Source organism: Mesoplodon densirostris, chromosome 2 (genome assembly GCF_025265405.1).
Source record: "Mesoplodon densirostris isolate mMesDen1 chromosome 2, mMesDen1 primary haplotype, whole genome shotgun sequence".
Taxonomy (NCBI): domain Eukaryota; kingdom Metazoa; phylum Chordata; class Mammalia; order Artiodactyla; family Ziphiidae; genus Mesoplodon; species Mesoplodon densirostris.
The window spans coordinates 56,131,550-56,148,407 of record NC_082662.1 but is presented as its reverse complement, the minus strand read 5'-3'; the positions used below and the strand labels follow the sequence as shown (position 1 = coordinate 56,148,407).

General features: G+C 45.1%; 1 protein-coding gene across 1 annotated transcript in view; it reads right to left on the bottom strand.

Moving 5' to 3' along the window:
• Positions 1 to 6,156: 6,156 nt before the first annotated feature.
• PGM1 (phosphoglucomutase 1) overlaps positions 6,157 to 16,858 on the bottom strand; it is a 57,200-nt gene continuing 46,498 nt past the window's right edge. Inside the window, exons 8-11 of the mRNA XM_060089902.1 lie at positions 15,279 to 15,414; positions 11,808 to 11,991; positions 9,212 to 9,346; positions 6,157 to 6,829 (exon numbers count right to left, since the gene is read on the bottom strand). Of these exons, the coding sequence (XP_059945885.1) occupies positions 6,740 to 6,829; positions 9,212 to 9,346; positions 11,808 to 11,991; positions 15,279 to 15,414 (545 nt within the window). The 3' untranslated portion in view covers positions 6,157 to 6,739. The remainder of the gene's footprint in view (positions 6,830 to 9,211; positions 9,347 to 11,807; positions 11,992 to 15,278; positions 15,415 to 16,858) is intronic.

The window sequence follows — 16,858 nt, the reverse complement described above, 5'->3', positions numbered from 1 at the left end:
GCTCTTGGGAAGCTTCCTCTGGGAAGCCAGCACCGTGCTGTAAGAAAAGCAAGCTACACAGAGAGATCATGTGCAGGCCAAGCTGTCGACATTCCCAGCTGAACCCAGCCTTCAGTTCTGAGAAGATCCAGATGATTCATGCCCCTGGGCTTTGAGTCATTCCCAGCTGTTCTGGCCTTCCCAGGTAAGGGCTCAGAAGTCGTGCAGCAGAGACGAGCTATCTCCTCGGTGTCTGCTTTCCTGACCCACAGAATCTGTGAGCATAAAAATACCATGCAAAGGGCTTCCCTGGTGGCGCAGTGGTTGAGAGTCCGCCTGCCGATGCAGGGGACACGGGTTCGTGCCCCGGTCCGGGAAGATCCTACATGCCGTGGAGGGGCTGGGCCCGTGAGCCATGGCCACTGAGCCTGCGCATCCGGAGCCTGTGCTCCACAACGGGAGAGGCCACAACAGTGAGAGGCCCGCGTACCACAAAAAAAAAAAAAAATCATGCAAAAGTTTAACACCACTAGATTTGGGGTGCTTTGTTACACAGCAATGGTAAACCAGAAGAAGCATCCCAAACACCAAGGGTGGGTGCTGGTGGCAGGTCTGCTTTTTCCTTCATCTTGATTGTGAGAATCTGCACAGGACAGGAAAACTCTCAAAGTTTCCATTCCTTTATCTGGGATAATAATAGCCTTCCTATCACAGTACAAAAATGAAGTCAGAAACCAATAGAGACTGAGCTTTTACGAGACAGAGTGTTTAAGAAACAACACTGTCATGACAAGCAAATAATTGCTACTCTTGACCAGCCTTTCCGTCGACTGGAGAGTGGCACTCTGAATCACGAAAGATGTGCCTTTGGGAAAATAGTTATTACCCCACATCCACAAATCCAACTTAATGGATCTAGGTAGAACTTGCACATTTGGTAAAAACCAAACCAAAGCCCTCAAAAATTCCCACATGACAAGCAGACATGAGACATACTCTTACTGGCAGTGACCTCACTTCTCTTAGATAATGACACGCCAAGTTTGTGGGACTGCTTCTTGCCTCTGATAATAAGAATGGAGAAGAGCCTCTCAGCCTCCCAGAAGTACATGCTGTGTGCCCTTCCAGTGCAAGCCCAGGGCCAGCTTGCCCACCTAGTCCCATCATGACTGCCCTTCCGAGAACCTGCTTGAGGCGGGGCTTTGGGGCTTGGGCCTGCCTTTGTTGAGTCTACTTCTTAAAGAAAAATAACTCCTTTTGGATTCAGGCTAAGTTGGTAGAACCCTCCTCCAGCTACACCCCCAATTAACTTTTGTAGCAATGGGAGATAAGATATTTTTTAACATGTAAATCTAGTTTTATTCAAAGTGACCATGATACATATCTCCCATCTCCTGCCAGCATCTCCCCCCGACCCTCTGTCCTGGGTGCTTCTCCCCTTCAGCCTCTAAAGCTTTAGGAAAGAGTTCTTGGCTAGCCAGTCACTAGCTGCAAAAGTTGGTCAACTCACTGGTCACCTGTAAAATGAAGCTAATCATACCTCACAGGTTGGGGAGGTCACAGTATAAGGAAACACTCTGCCATGCAACAAACAGATTTCATTCACTCTTCTCTTCTTTTTTTTTTTTTTGTATTTTTTTAACATGTTTATTGGAGTATAATTGCTTTACAATGGTGTGTTAGTTTCTGCTGTATAACAAAGTGAATCAGTTATACATATGTTCCCATATCTCTTCCCTCCTGTGTCTCCCTCCCTCCCACCCTCCCTATCCCACCCCTCTAGGTGGTCACAAACCACCTAGCTGATCTCCCTGTGCTATGTGGCTGCTTCCTACTAGCTATCTATTTTATGTTTGGTAGTGTATATGTGTCCATGCCACTCTCTCACTTTGTCACAGCTTACCCTTCCCCTCTCCATATCCTCAAGTCCATGCTCTAGTAGGTGTGTGTCTTTACTCCCATCTTGCCCCTAGGTTCTTCATGACCATTTTTTTCCCCTTAGTTTCCATATATATGTGTTAGCATATGGTATTTGTTTTTCTCTTTCTTGCTTCACTCTGTATGACAGACTCTAGGTCCATCCACCTCACTACAAATAATTCAATTTCATTCCTTTTTATGGCTGAGTAATATTCCGTTGTATATATGTGCCACATCTTCTTTACCCATTCATCTGTCGATGGACACTTAGGTTGCTTCCATGTCCTGGCTATTGTAAACAGAGCTGCCATGAACATTTTGGTACATGACCCTTTTTGAATTATGGTTTTCTCAGGGTATATGCCCAGTAGTGGGATTGCTGGGTTGTATGGTAGTTCTATTTGTAGTTTTTTAAGGAACCTCCATCCTGTTTTCCATAGTGGCTGTATCAATTTACATTCCCACCAACAGTGCAGGAGGGTTCCCTTTTCTCCACACCCTCTCCAGCATTTATTGTTTGTAGATTTTTTGATGATGGCCATTCTGACCGGTGTGAGATGCACTCTTTAAAAAAAACACATTTATTGAACTTTTACGATGTGGCAGACATGGGGCTGGACCCTGGGTGAACATTGGTGAAAAAGGCAGTCTCTGCCTTCTGGGAGCTCCAGGGCAGTAGGAGAAATGGAAAATAAACAGGTAGCGTGCGATAAGTGCTGTGAAGAGGATGCTGCTACGGGAACACTAGAAAAAGCCCCCAAGCCAGAGATGGGAAGGTCAGAAGCTTCTGAGGCCTGAGGAAGGAGTAGGAGTTGGGGAATATGGGGAGGCTGGGGCGGAGGAGAAGGGTGATGCAAGCAGAGAGAAGAGCAGGTCCGAAGGCCTGGAGACGAGGGAGCACGGTATTTCCAGAGAACTGCAGGTGGTTTCACGTGGCTGAAGCATCCAACATAAAGCAGAAGGTAGAAGAAGAGGAGCGGGGGGTGGGGTGGGAAGCGGCAGGCAAGTTTGCATGGGTCTTGTAGGCTACACAAGGCATTGGGGAAAGAGCACTTGAAAGAGTCAGCGTTGGAAAGAGCACTTAGCCAGTGATGAGAATAGCGGATGAGAGGGGACAAGAATGAAGGCCAGGGGCCACGAGGAGGCCTCTGCGGTAACCCAGGTGGGATGCAATGATTCTGTGCATGATGGCTGCTGCTACTCATTTCCAACTCCTTTTGCTGGGGGTTCAGAACATAGAAATATGAAGGGTGCGTCTTTTACATATTATGTTTTCTGGAAGATTCTAACACAGTAAGGCCACTTTCTGTCCGATGAGCCAACAGGAAATGCAGCAGAAGCAGCGTGGGATAAGCTCTGAGGCAGAGTGGGCAGAAGGCCCCAGGCCCCAGAGCTGGCCCCCCAGGCACTGCAGGGAGCTCGGCCTTTGCTGTCATTCTCCATGAGGCAGGGCCCACCCCCTGGAAGCCCGGCCATTCCCTGGGCCTGAGGAACATCCCTGAACAGGAACCTCCTTCTCTGAAATCAGAGCTGAATGTCAAGAGGGAAGGGAAAAGTTGAAATTTCAGAGTTGGGCCCCAGACAGTTGAAACCCAATTTTCTCACTGTAATCCTCACCGCACCCTAAAGAAAACAGGCCTGACTCACGGACCACATCAATCCTGGGAGGCGGGGAAGCTTGGCTGTGTGCTGCTGGCCGGCCTCTCAGGGTTCCGTCTCCCTGCACGCCTGGGGGCACGTGTTGGGGTGTCTCTCTGGAAGCCACAGAGGGAGGGAGGGCCGCCCATACCCCAGCCCAGCCCACTGCTCCATGGCCCCAGACACCTCCCTCTTCCTCCTTTGAGCTAACAGCTCCCAAATGTATAGCCAAGTGGATCAGGGAAAGCAGCTCAATTATGATCAGGGATGAGGAGGAAATTCTTGAAGCCGCTCCAGGGGCCATAGACCCGGGACTGTGTGCAGCTGATTCAACAGATGGGGGGGCGCAGCAAAGGGTCATGGAAAATGAGCGAGATTCGGGGTCAAAATTCCACTTCTACCACATGGTAGCTGAAAACCTGGGGCAAATTACTTAAGCTTCTGTTGAGTTTCAGTTGCCTCAGCTCTAAAACAGGCACAAGAATGTCATGCTTGGAGGGTTACTGGAAGCCATCTTCTGAAACAGAAGAGGCGCTTGGAAAATCTGGATTCTAACAGCATGTGTTGCCTACACAACTCTTAAGGCACTTATCCTACACAGCCTTTCTTTCTTTCTTATTTTTAATTGAAGTATAGTTGATTTACAGTGCTCTGTCAATCTCTGCTGTACAGCAAAGTGTCTCAGATATACACATCGATCTATCTATCATCTATCTATCTATCTATATATTTTTTTGCGGTACGCGGGCCCCTCACTGCTGTGGCCTCTCCCGTTGCGGAGCACAGGCTCCGGACGCGCAGGCTCAGTGGCCATGGCTCACGGGCCCAGCCGCTCCGCGGCATGTGGGATCTTCCCGGACCGGGGCGCGAACCCGTGTCCCCTGCATCGGCAGGGGGACTCCCAACCACTGCGCCACCAGGGAAGCCCTATATTCTTTTTTTTATATTCTTTTCCATTATGGTTTATCCCAGGATATTGAATATAGTTCCCTGTGCTATACAGTAGGACGTTGTTGTTTAGCCATTCTAAATGTAGTAGTTTGTATCTACCAACCCCAAACTCCCAGTCCCTCCCTCTCCCTCCCCCCACTCCTCCTTGGCAACCACAAGTCTGTTCTCTATGTCTGTGAGTCCTACACAGCCTTCTATTTGTGTGGGACTCCATTCCTCTAGCTAGTCTCACAGGCAGCTGGAGGGCAGTAACTGTGTGTTACACAGCCTTTCCTTCCCAAGGCATCTCACGCTTAAGGTGGTCAGTACGTGTTTCCTGGCTGACTGATACACCCAGGTATCCAAATCCCCAGGGTAGGGGTTGGACAACAATGCCAAAATTAATAGGGTCTCTGGCACCCAAGGCATCACCCTTTAATCACCAAAATACAGGGGCATTTGCACGCCTTTCTTCCACCTGTTAGAAGTCGTTGAGAAGTAGCCAGTTAGTACTAGAGGCAATACAAAGCATTGGTAAACCATGCAGGACTAGGGCTGCCCTGCCGGGGTACATGCCACCACCCTCCCGTGGTGCGAGCTTGGATGATGAGCTGAACCTCATCTCTAAAGTGGGGATATTCAGAGAACTTACCTCATAGTTATTGGGAGCATTTACAGAGTATATGGAAAGCACTCAGCACAGTGCCTGGCATAGGATTAATGTTCAGTAAGTATTCATCTTCACCTCATCATTGTCAAAGCTCAGTTCTGTCTGCTGGGCTGGACTCCCTTGTTAAATGGCAACACTGGAAATCTCACCCCAGATAAAGACCCTGCCACCTGGAATGGGGATTCCACCCTGGGTCGGGGAGGGGTGCAAAGCTGGGCTGTCTCTCTGGAACAGTCCATACGGCAGGTGACTATGGGAAGTGCCTTCCAAACCATAAAATGCATTTCAAATATTCGTTTTATAGTTTTTGTTTTTCCGATTCTTTAAAATCTAGAAACAATATTGTAAACATAATCCTAGTTCCCATTTATTTGATAACCTACCATGAATGAGATACAGTGCCCATGGCTTTTCACAGACTTACTTGCTTTATATTCTGAATGATCCTACAAAGTCAGAACTATTTTTCAAGCCCATTTTAAAGATAAGGAGAATGACATTCCAAGATCACTCAAGGTCTCATGTGGTATTCAAACTCAGGTCTGTTGGCTCCCAAGACTATGTTTTAACTACTAAGTTACGCTCGTGGGCTGAATATAGTCTAAGATGAATAAGATGCCAACGGGCTCAAGATTTCCAGCCAAATGCCAGAAATCCTGCTCTCAGATTCCGAGAGTTCTGTTTCTGTCCCCTCAACAGGCAGGGTGGCATCTCAGCACCACAAGGCACAAGACAGTGCTTTGCTATTTAAGATCTCCTGAAAACTATCTTCCTTTTCCTTGTTCCAAGTTAACCATGTCGAGCTTAATTTATCCACCTCAGAAGGAGCTAGAGTTCAGCTGACCCTGCTAAGATTTGAAATTATAGTTCTTGAGTCTAATTTTAAACCAAACACAGAGAACATTTTTTTTCTAACTAGGACATCCAAACAAAATACAATACCACCCACCCCCTCTAAAAAAATCTGGTTTCTTTCTGAAATCAAAAGAGCGTTTTGTAAGAAAGAAAAAAGACATATAGAAATGGTAGCTTATTTTGCTTTAATATCCCAAAATATTTGTGTGAATGGGACTACGCTGCAGAACAAGCCAGAACTCTGTAGACAAGCACATCTCACTCTGAGGAAAGAACTGATTGGAGAGAAGGCACCAGAAACTGCATTTTGCTGGATTATATGTAAACAGTAAATGGGGGGGAAAGGCTCACAAAGGAGAAAGGAACTTGCACTGTCATTTCACGGGTGGATCCTAAGGATGGAAATTAGCCTCATGAGCTGATGCTCAACCTCCATCTTCCATGGTAATGTAAACAGGACCTGGTGCTAAGGAGACAAACACCCACACACCAGTGGTGCACGAGGACACGAAAAGGAACTGACAGTAGTATAAGCCCCTGGGTCCTTTTTTTTCTCTTTCCCGCATGGCTCCTATGGGCCTGTCTATTGGCAATGCCTTGGAATTGTACCATTTGTCAATGACTGGTTAGTGGAAAAACCGAATCCTAAAAAGCCTGGGTGAATACACTTTGTTTCTGTTCATGCTCTTCAATCAGATGACTCGGAGGGCCTGGGGTGGAGGGATGTACCGCATCTGGCCTGTCTTCTTAGGTGATAACAGTGGGTGCAGTGCGTCCCGTCCTTTCCTGGAGTTGGGACAACTTCAGGGCAATAGAAATAAGGGGGGCCAACATGACCTGAGGGAGACACAAAGAGAAAAACCTTTGCCATCACTTTCTCTAGACACGGATCCATAGCTCCAGCCCTGAGTAGGTCTCGAGCTCCAGACCCATGTCTGATTGCCTACTCCAATAACCCAAAGGCTCCTCCAACTCTGTAAGTCTAAAAACAAAGACATGTTCTTTCTTCACAAAAAAACCTAGTTCCAGCATTCCCTATTTTAGTCAATGATCTATTACATAAAGCAAATGAATGACTAGGAGTCATTCTTGACACCTTCCTCCCTCACATTCCTGTTGTCCAAGCCACCAGCAGCCTAAGTGACTTATCTTCTACCTCTCTCCCACTGTCACCCAGTTCTCTCCATCCCAGTGCCACAGCTCTCACTAAACCAAGTCCTCCCTCTTACCTGGAACAACTGTGCTTCAACATCCGCTTCTGCATCCTCCTATTTGTTTCCCTCACTCTACCCAAAGAAGTCTTTTCAAAATACACCACCCTCCCATCTACCTCTCACTTAAGGGAAAAAAAGAATTCTGCTGTTGCTTAAATAAATAAATATTTTAATATGAAAAAAAGAAAACTATGTGTCTAGTTGAACTGCCCATTTTATAGATGAGGAAACTGATACTCAAAGAAGTGAAGTGATTTGACCAAGTGATTCAAGGGCAGAGCCAAGAGTAGTACATTTTCTATTGACCACTGTTGCTTTCCCTCATCTAAATCTCTACCAACTCATTACACCTGGAAGAAAGTTGGAGAACCACTGCACACACTGACATACCACTTGCCAATCCCCTTGGGGCTCCAACAGTCCCAAAGAAGTGCTGAGGCCCAGCAGCTCTAGAGTAGGGAAAGGCACGTCCCCAGATAGAATGGTGGTACACCTGGGCATGTGGGCACCTTGCATCCTTCAGGGCCCTCCCACTTCCTGAGGACTATGGTTCAGACGAAACTTAACTCTCACTCATTCTTTGTATTTACCATGTGTCAGGTATTAAGACAGCGAAACACAACTTCCTTCCTCTTTTGCTCTTGCTCTATTATTCTGTGGATCTACAATGTAGACACCATCGCCTTTGATTTTAGTTTTAGGGATGCCTCAACACCACAGCAATCTGGCAATAACTGGAGCTAATGCCTGGCCACTGGAAAAACTGTAAAAGTGAAGGATCCTCTCATTTCTCTCTTTTTGTAATAAAAACAATTGTAAGAGCCACTTTTCCTCAAAAGCTAATTCCATATGTCAGGCACAGTGTTCAGAATTTTGCCTTCATCATCTCCTTAAATCTCTGTAACAACTCTGTGAGGTAAGTAGCATTCTGCCATTTTACAGACAAAGAAACCAAAGCTCAGAACATTGAAAAGACTTACGCAGGGACACACAGTTATTAAGGAACTGAATTTAAAACAAGATCTAACTCCAAAATGGGTTAGAGATCAAAATCACTATGCCAGGGGTTTCCAAACGAGTTTCACAGGATTCTAATTAGGTGTTAGAAGGAAAAAGGCTTTGTGGGAGAATAGACATGGCGAACATTATTTAAACAGGCATACGTACTGCAAGTCTGCTCCGAGCTTTAAGGCGAGGTGTGTGTTGTGAGCTGCTAAGACGGGGCTAACGTACCCCAGCACTTCCTAAACTGTTTTTGGCTCTGGAGCTCTGGTTGGGGAGCAGTTCCCAAAACAAGGAACACACGTGGGGAAACTCTCCCCTGTGCGTCCCTGCTTCCCCATTTGGGTGGCTGTCCTCCAAGTTCTCTGTTCCACCTCTGGCTCCCAGGGCCCCTCCTCACTCTAACATATTTCTGGAGACAGTCTGGGTGGGGCTGGGACCCCAAAACACAGGTTGCAAGTCCGAAGACTCTCCCATAAAGACCTTTCTTTCTGGGCCATGAAACAGTCTCTCCCTGCCTACCCCCTAGCCCTGACCAAATCTAGAGCCCGTGTATGTTCTGCCAGGGCAGGTGATGAGACCAAGCAAAGTGGCAAATAATCAGTGACAGACCAGAACACCAGATCAGGGGCTGATTTTAAAGATTAGTTCTCTTGAATCTGCCACTTAACCAGGCGTGTGAACCTATTAACTATTATTTAACCTTTCTGAGCCTCCAGTTTCCTTATCTGTAGAAGGGGTATTCATAGATAAGAATAACAGATTTGAGAATGAAATGAGTATATCCATTTGGGTAATGGGTTTAGAACAGAGCTTGGTGAATAGAAAATGCTCAGATAATTGTTAGCTGTTATTGTTTTCTGATGCACTGAAGGAGACGTGGAGGAAAGTGAGCCCACCTGTCTGATCATCTGAGGAACGGGTTGTGATGACAGGCGCAATGGAGCCACTACCCTTCCCTCCAACAGGAAGAACTAGCCGGGGCACAGGGCCTGGGCATTACCTGGGGGTCCTGGTAGATCTTGGCGATGTCCTTCTCATAGCTGTCGATGTACAGTCGAATGGTGGCGCCTGCACTCCCGGTGCCACTCAGTCGAAAGATGATGCGAGAACCATCTGCAAAAATGAGCCGCAAGCCCTGGGAAAGGTAACAGAGTTTCTTTTTTCCTCACATGCTGGAAGAAAGACTGAAGGCTGACAAATTATGAGGGGTCTATTTGGAGATCTAATTTCATCCGTACTTGATCAATCGGAGGATTAGATCCTTGAGAAACGGCCACAGTTGAGCCCCGTGAGTCTGCCCTCGGTCAGCCTGTCACTGCATCCAGCCAATGGGGGTTGGGCTTATGGGGGAGAAACATCCCCAGGGTCGGGCGGGAGACAGGATCCTGGGGAGGCTGGCTGACACAGCCCTGCCCTCTCCATCCCGCTTCCCTGTGATTTATGGACTAACCATTCCAGTTTGAAGCCTAATAAATAAGTTAATAAATAAATAAGCTGCTAGATACGGAAATCTGATTTCCAGATCAGGAGGGAAACACGGTCAGAATGGGCTGAAACCAGAGCAGAGGAGGTTTCAGGTGAAACAGAGGAAGAACTCTTTGCAAAACACTGATGGAGAGCCTCAAAATAGAACAGGGGGCCATGTGCCCCAAATGGCAGAGGCCAGCTATTCCAACCTATTGAGCCAGATCCAGCGGTCGGTCTCCACTAATGCCTGATGACTCAAAGCAGGGCCCATGTGGGTGCAATGCCAAGCCCCGCCCCTCTATCTCCTGCCCTCCCTTCCCTCTCTGGCTGCATCTCTTGTCCTCAATAATCTTGATTCAGGGAGAAAAGGCTGGGGACTCTTGAGGTAAGAAGGCTGAGCAAGACAGTTATCTGAAGACCCTTCAGTCTTGATGAGTCTGTCAGTTCTTCCATAAAAAGAACTTTGCATAAAGCTGATAGCCTACCAAAAGGAAAGATACTACCTCTTATCTACTATTTGTCACCAGATCCAATCCAGGGTTTAATCATGCCACTCAGCACTGAAGACAGCAGATGAAATACACAGAGTACATTCCCACTTAGTCAACATGGGGAGGATACAGTTAATACCCGTTTACCATTTCCTGCTTTCTAGACACATACCAGGGTTGGCCTCCTTCTCCCACAACTTTCAACTTGAAGCCTCTAAATTTTTTTCACTTGATTGCAGATGCTATATCTACTTCAGAAGATTTTCTCTCCTCCCCGGTCTTCCATCTAAATGCTCAGACTTTCTGATTATAAAACGTGGAGCTGCTGACTTCTTCCTCTGAGCACAGAGCACAGGGCCCGTGCTCATGCCGACGCCCCTCCCATGCATACCTCAGCATCCCCCCTCTCTCCTGGTACATGCCAGATGCGGCGCAGGGTCGGGGTTTACTTTGCCTAAGGGTCTGTTCTCTCTGAAGCCTCACCACAAAATCTTCTGCTCTGCCCACCCCGGGCCCCACCCTCCCCTTTCCTACGGCCACCCTCCCCTTTCCTACGGCCACCCTCTCCTCCACCCCAGGCCTCTCTTTTTCTAATTATCTCAGACATCATTTACGATCATCCATACTAGACCCAAAGTTCTCACAGATGGTGAAAAAGCATAAGGAAGAAAAGCCACGGGGCCAGAATTTTGACAAAGGGAGCCTCAAGGCATGCTCCATCCACTCGTCCACTACCTGCTCTCCAGAGAGAGACTTTAAATAAGCCCTGCAGCCCAACTGCTTCAAAGCCTTCTGGATGCCTTGAGAAGGACCCAGCCAAAAATCTGGGTCTGGATCAGAAAAAAAGCTAACTGGACAGCTACAGCATAATCTAACCTCCCTCTTTATTATCTCGGTTTCTAAGTTATGAGTCCATTCTGTGACAACAACAACAGAACCAGAGGAGAGAGGAGGCTGGGCCCGGCTGTTAGTGAGAAGCCTGGAGAAGGGCTGACCCAGCCTGCACCCTGGGTGCCTGGAGCCCAGTGAGGGAAACGCTAACCGTTCTGTACATAGCCAGACACGGTCCAGGGTCTCAACTGTGATGTCCTCCTACACGCTGCTGTGTTAGGGTCAGCTGCGAGTCACACGCTACAGGTAATAACAGTGAATGTTTCTAAGTCTGCAAATGGCTTGTCTATTTTTTTCTTCTTTTTTAGAAATCAGAACATATCACAGAAATGTCTATGAAGAGGCTACTCTCATGCCACGCCGGCATTCTGCTACAAGCTCTTGAGAGAGAAGAAGGAGGTTGAGGTCTAAGGCAGCAGTTCTCCATCTTTTTAAGATTCTAGGGCTCTTTTCTGCGCACGCATTCAACATGACCTCTTGCATAGAATTCTGGAGGATGTAAAAGTCTTTCTGGAGTCTAGACTAAGAATCCCAGAATGAGGGCATAGGGGTGTGCATAGAATCAGGGCAAAAACCATTTTCCCTACAAGTACCTGTGTAAATCATGTGTGACTCAGCAGAAAGCCACTTGAGAAAACAGGGCAGCAAAGGACAAATGACCAAGAAGTCTTTTTCTTTTCTCTCTTGAGATTTCAGAGATGAAGCTCCGAGGCTTCTCTCCCACATTGCACATACGTCTGTTCCTACCTGATTTCTTGAAACACTTCCATCCACCGGATCACTGTATTCAAAGTTATCAATTTTCACCACAGTGTAAACTTTATCTCCCACTGGGAACTGTTTCCCCACGAAGGAGTGATCAGAGATCAGGGCCTCCAAGTCCTTCATCATTTTGTTTGCGCCCTCGGCTTCCACCTCCTCGTAATCATACCTGGAAGAAATCACAAAGTTGAGGCCTGCGGGCTGACTTCAGATCACACCAACTTATATCACCACTTTCTACAGCATTTGTTTGGCCCTCCCCCAAACCATCTAACTTCAGAAGAAGCTGGCAAAAATATGAGCCTGTCATTCTCTGGGGATGGAGCAGACCAGGGATGAAAAGAAGGGTTTGGAAGGTTTCAGGAAAGGGTTAGGAGCTTCTGAATAAGCAGAAAACTCCCATCTTGGCTCTTCTACAGAATAAAGCTCTTAGAAGCTTCAAAGGCTTTTGAGAGATGTTATCTAACATTTAATCACCACATCCTGAGGACGTAGAAACAAAAGCAATGTTATCTGCATAAAGGCACACGTGACTCAGGCACTGCTCTTCCAAACTGCTGGAGCTTCTTTGGGATAAATGCTGGGAAGGCTCCCAGTCTGGGACCTGCCGGAGGCTGCTAAGATTTTGGATAAGGAGAGTTCCAGTCTCCACAGGAGCTTCCTCAAGTAAGGCCAATTCTTCACTGACCAAATGAAGGAGCCAAGCCTTAACTCTTTTTTTTTTTTTTTTTTAAGCCCTAACTCTTTACACCTGAAATGCCTTCCTCCTCTCAGTGAGAGTAGATTCCGGTCCACAGCATTCACCCTGACAGAGGAGGCCTGGTGTGGCTGCAAAAGGGCCAAGAAAAAAAAAAGTACATCACAAATGAAATTCTATGACTGTTACTTTTCCTCCAAGAATTGTTCTTGACTTCTTCCTTATGAGGTTAAAGACTCTTACAGGTGGCTTTTCTTGTCCTAGTGGCACACACCCTCTTGAGAGAGTTCTTTTTTAGAGGCTCAAGATAGCAGAGTCTATGTTTATTTGCAATAGTGAAACAAATATGATATGTGCAAGCAGACACCTCTGAGACATGAGAAATAACAGGGAATTAAGGCCAACTATTCTGGCTCCAGGATTCTATGAATCAAGGACAGCAGTCCCCTTAATCCTGAAGTCAGCTCTTTCCCCCAGTTAAAATGATAAACAGCAAAAAATTACAACCAGGTGTTTGTGCTTTACATCTGTGACCTTTGGGTGTTTGAGGGAAATGTTCTATAAATCCTAGGCACAGAGGGGTATAATGGAAAGAATCTGGGCTTTGGAATCAGACAGAACGAGCTATGAACCCAGCCTTTATTGGTTACTAACTGTGCAACTATGGGAAAGCTGCTTCATGTCTTAGAATCTCAGTTGCCTTATCAATAACTGTTTTCGAAGCTGATGTGAAACAATGCATGCAAAAAGCACTTTTGTTAAATAAATGGAGGGTATAACGGAGTCTTAACTAACCATAAATTCAGGTTCTGAGGACTTTGTAATACTTGGTTAGCAGTTATTTGAAGTTAATAAAAACATGTTAAGGGCCTCCCTGGTGGCGCAGTGGTTAAGAGTCCGCCTGCCGATGCAGGGGATACGGGTTCGTGCCCCGGTCTGGGAGGATCCCATATGCCGCGGAGCGGCTGGGCCCGTGAGCCATGGCCGCTGGGCCTGCGCATCCGGAGCCTGTGCTCCGCAACGGGAGAGGCCACAACAATGAGAGGCCCGCATACAGCAAAAAGAAAAAAAAAAAAAAAAAAAAAAAACATGTTAAGATAGTTTTTAGATGGAAACTCCTAACTGATTCAAGAGTGACCCTCTCTGAACAAACCCTCCTAACCGTATTCCATTCTGGTTACTTTTCATTTGTTAACTCATTCATTTATCTATTCAAAGCATATTTACACAGTCACTATGAATTAGTGTTTGGTGATACCATGGATTACAAAAACAGATATGGTCCTGCCTTCATGATCCTTTAGGCTCTAGAGAGTTCATGACTGCTGTTCTAAATTACCAGATTTCTCTGGTTCTTAGAAAGTAGAGATTCTTGCATTGGTTACCAGGGCTACTGTGTGGTACCATGTGGCAGATACTACTTATACCTTCCACAAAAGAATAACCTGAGGGAGAAAGATAGCAATATACTTGTCCAAAGACAAAAAAAGGATTCTGATTAAGGAGACCAAGTTCCTGAAGGCTGAATTCTTTTCCTGACTATCCAAAGATCATGGACAATTAAATCTGTGACATATTTTTAAAATTCTCTAGTCTAACTCACCTATTTTATAGAGAAGGCAACTGAGGCTCAGAGAAATAATACCTTTGTATTTCTTACATAAATAATTTATTTAATATGCTTTTCCTCATATTTATTTTCCATAATTAGAACAGTGAGGTTCAAGAAAAAAATTATTAGATTTTTACACTTACTGGGGGAAAGGCAAATTGAAATCAGTGAAAAGTACAACTGGAAAAAAATGTTAATGCTTCTTAAAAATAGAAGTATGTATGGTAAAGAAGACTTACTACCTAGTCTAAGTATTTTGTCCACTGATGAATCCCCAGTGCTTGGCAGAAAGTAGGTACACAGTCAATATATATTGAATCAATGAATGAAGTATTGATAACTACACAGCCTTTGGGGACCTATTTTAATGAGTCAGAAAAGTTGATTTAGACTAATTGTTTCCATAATTTCAGAAAAAGTTTCCATACTTTCAGTGTCCCAGAGCTTATAGAACACTTTCAGACTCATATTTCATTTAATCCACTCAATAGCTAGACTGTTATTTCCATTTCTACAAATGAGAAAACTGAGTACAGAAAGAGGTTAAATGACTTCCCAATCTACTAGGGGGCAGAAATAAAATTCAAATCCATTCTTCTGAATCCAAATCCAATGTTATTATAATGTCCACCTGATAGGTACATTTAAAAGGCTGACAAAACATTCATTCTTTTTTTTTTTTTTTTTTTTTTTTTTTTTTTTTTTTTTTTTTGCGGTACGCGGGCCTCTCACTGTTGTGGCCTCTCCCATTGCGGAGCACAGGCTCCGGACACGCAGGCTCAGCGGCCATGGCTCACGGGCCCAGCCGCTCCGCGGCATGTGGGATCTTCCCGGACCGGGGCACGAACCCGTGTCCCCTGCATCGGCAGGCGGACTCTCAACCACTGCGCCACCAGGGAAGCCCCAAAACATTCATTCTTTTGAATATGTTAGCTAACTAAAAATTTTAAGCCTCGTTCTTTACGGCTAACATAAAAGTTGACTTCATCTCGACCCTGACTGAATTACATTAAAAATCCCCAATTGATAGAGGCTGAAGGGACTGAGGTTTTATTATCACTTAAGACAGGAAAGAATTTGTATGCATGAGAATTCTCTCTGTCCACTTCCCCATGCTACCTCTGTACCCAGCCAGGCTGTGGCTTACCTGGTGAAGAAATTCCGGCCATACTTTTGCCAGTGATCTTTGAGGATGTCCTCCACACTCTGTTTGCGGGTGGCTAGGATGGAGAGCCAAGCAAGGACAGCCCAGAGTCCATCTTTCTCACGGATGTGGTCAGAACCTGGTCAGGGGGACAGCATGCGGCTGTGAGAAACGTGATTTCTCCAAAATACTTGGGAATAAACTCCTCAACAGTATATGACCCAACCGAAAAAGTCATAAAACTTTACTGAGGAACTTGAATACATGGAAGAAACCGCATATTGAATAAAGCCACATACTATTGAAAAGAAGGTGATGCTTCCCAAAGTAATTTAGAAATTTAAGGCAAATGCCAATGAAAATGTCAGCAGAATAATTTGGTGGAACTTGATGTATCAATTATGAAGTATTAATGTGAGTGGAAAAAACAAAAGAACATGACCACTGTGAGTTTTTAATAACTAAAATAGTCTGGTAGCTTAACGGAACAAAAGAGAGCACCCAGAAAGAGACCCAAACACATATGAGACTTGAATAAATGATAAAGGTGTCACTTTAAGGCTATAGGAAAGAATGGATTGCTTTTTAAGTAGTATTTGTCTAAATAGCTAAACAGTTGGGAAAAAATCAGTTTTTTCCCTATAAAACACCATACAAAAAGAATTCCAGATGAATTATACATTCAAATATAAAAACTGAAAACCTTTAAATATTAGAAGATATATATAATTTTTTTTAAATCTTAGAGATGGAAAATACATATAAATTCAGAATTCATAAAGAAAAAATCTGTATTTTTCTACTTAAAAATTAGCATTTCTATCAGCAAAACTACTATAGATAAAATTAAAAGGCCATTGGTAAACTAAAAAAAAGAAAACCTACACATTTGCAATATAAAGTAGATATTTAAAACACTCAATATAGAAAAAGTTCTTATATATTCATAAGAAAAAAGTAAAATCTCGATAGAAAAACAGGCCAAGGATATAAATAGGCAATTCATCGAAGAATAAATATAGGTACTCAATTTACATAATAGAAAGCTGTATTATTTTTAAGAAGACAAATTAAAGTTAAAACCACAATAAGAAACTGCTGCTTGTTTGACAAATGGCCATAGATTTAAAAATGAGAACACCTAGCATCAGGGGAGGTATAAGGGAAATGGGATTCCAACATGCTGCTGCTGGGAGGGGTACAATCCTTCCAGAGAGCAATTTGGCAAAAAGTATGAAAGGCTTAAAAATGGATCTACTTAAAAAAAAAAATGGACCTACTTGTGGATCCAGGAGCTCCAATTCTAGGATATCTTTCTTTAACCAAAAGGGGTTTGGTTAAATAAACTATGGCACATCTGTCTCCTGCTAAAGTCCTTGCTAAACTCTTTATCAAAAATAACAGGGCTTCCCTGGTGGCGCAGTGGTTGAGAGTCCGCCTGCCGATGCAGGGAACACGGGTTCGTGCCCCGGTCCAGGAAGATCCCACATGCCGCGGAGCGGCTGGGCCCGTGAGCCATGGCCGCCGAGCCTGCGCATCCGGAGCCTGTGCTCCGCAACGGGAGAAGCCACAACAGTGAGAGG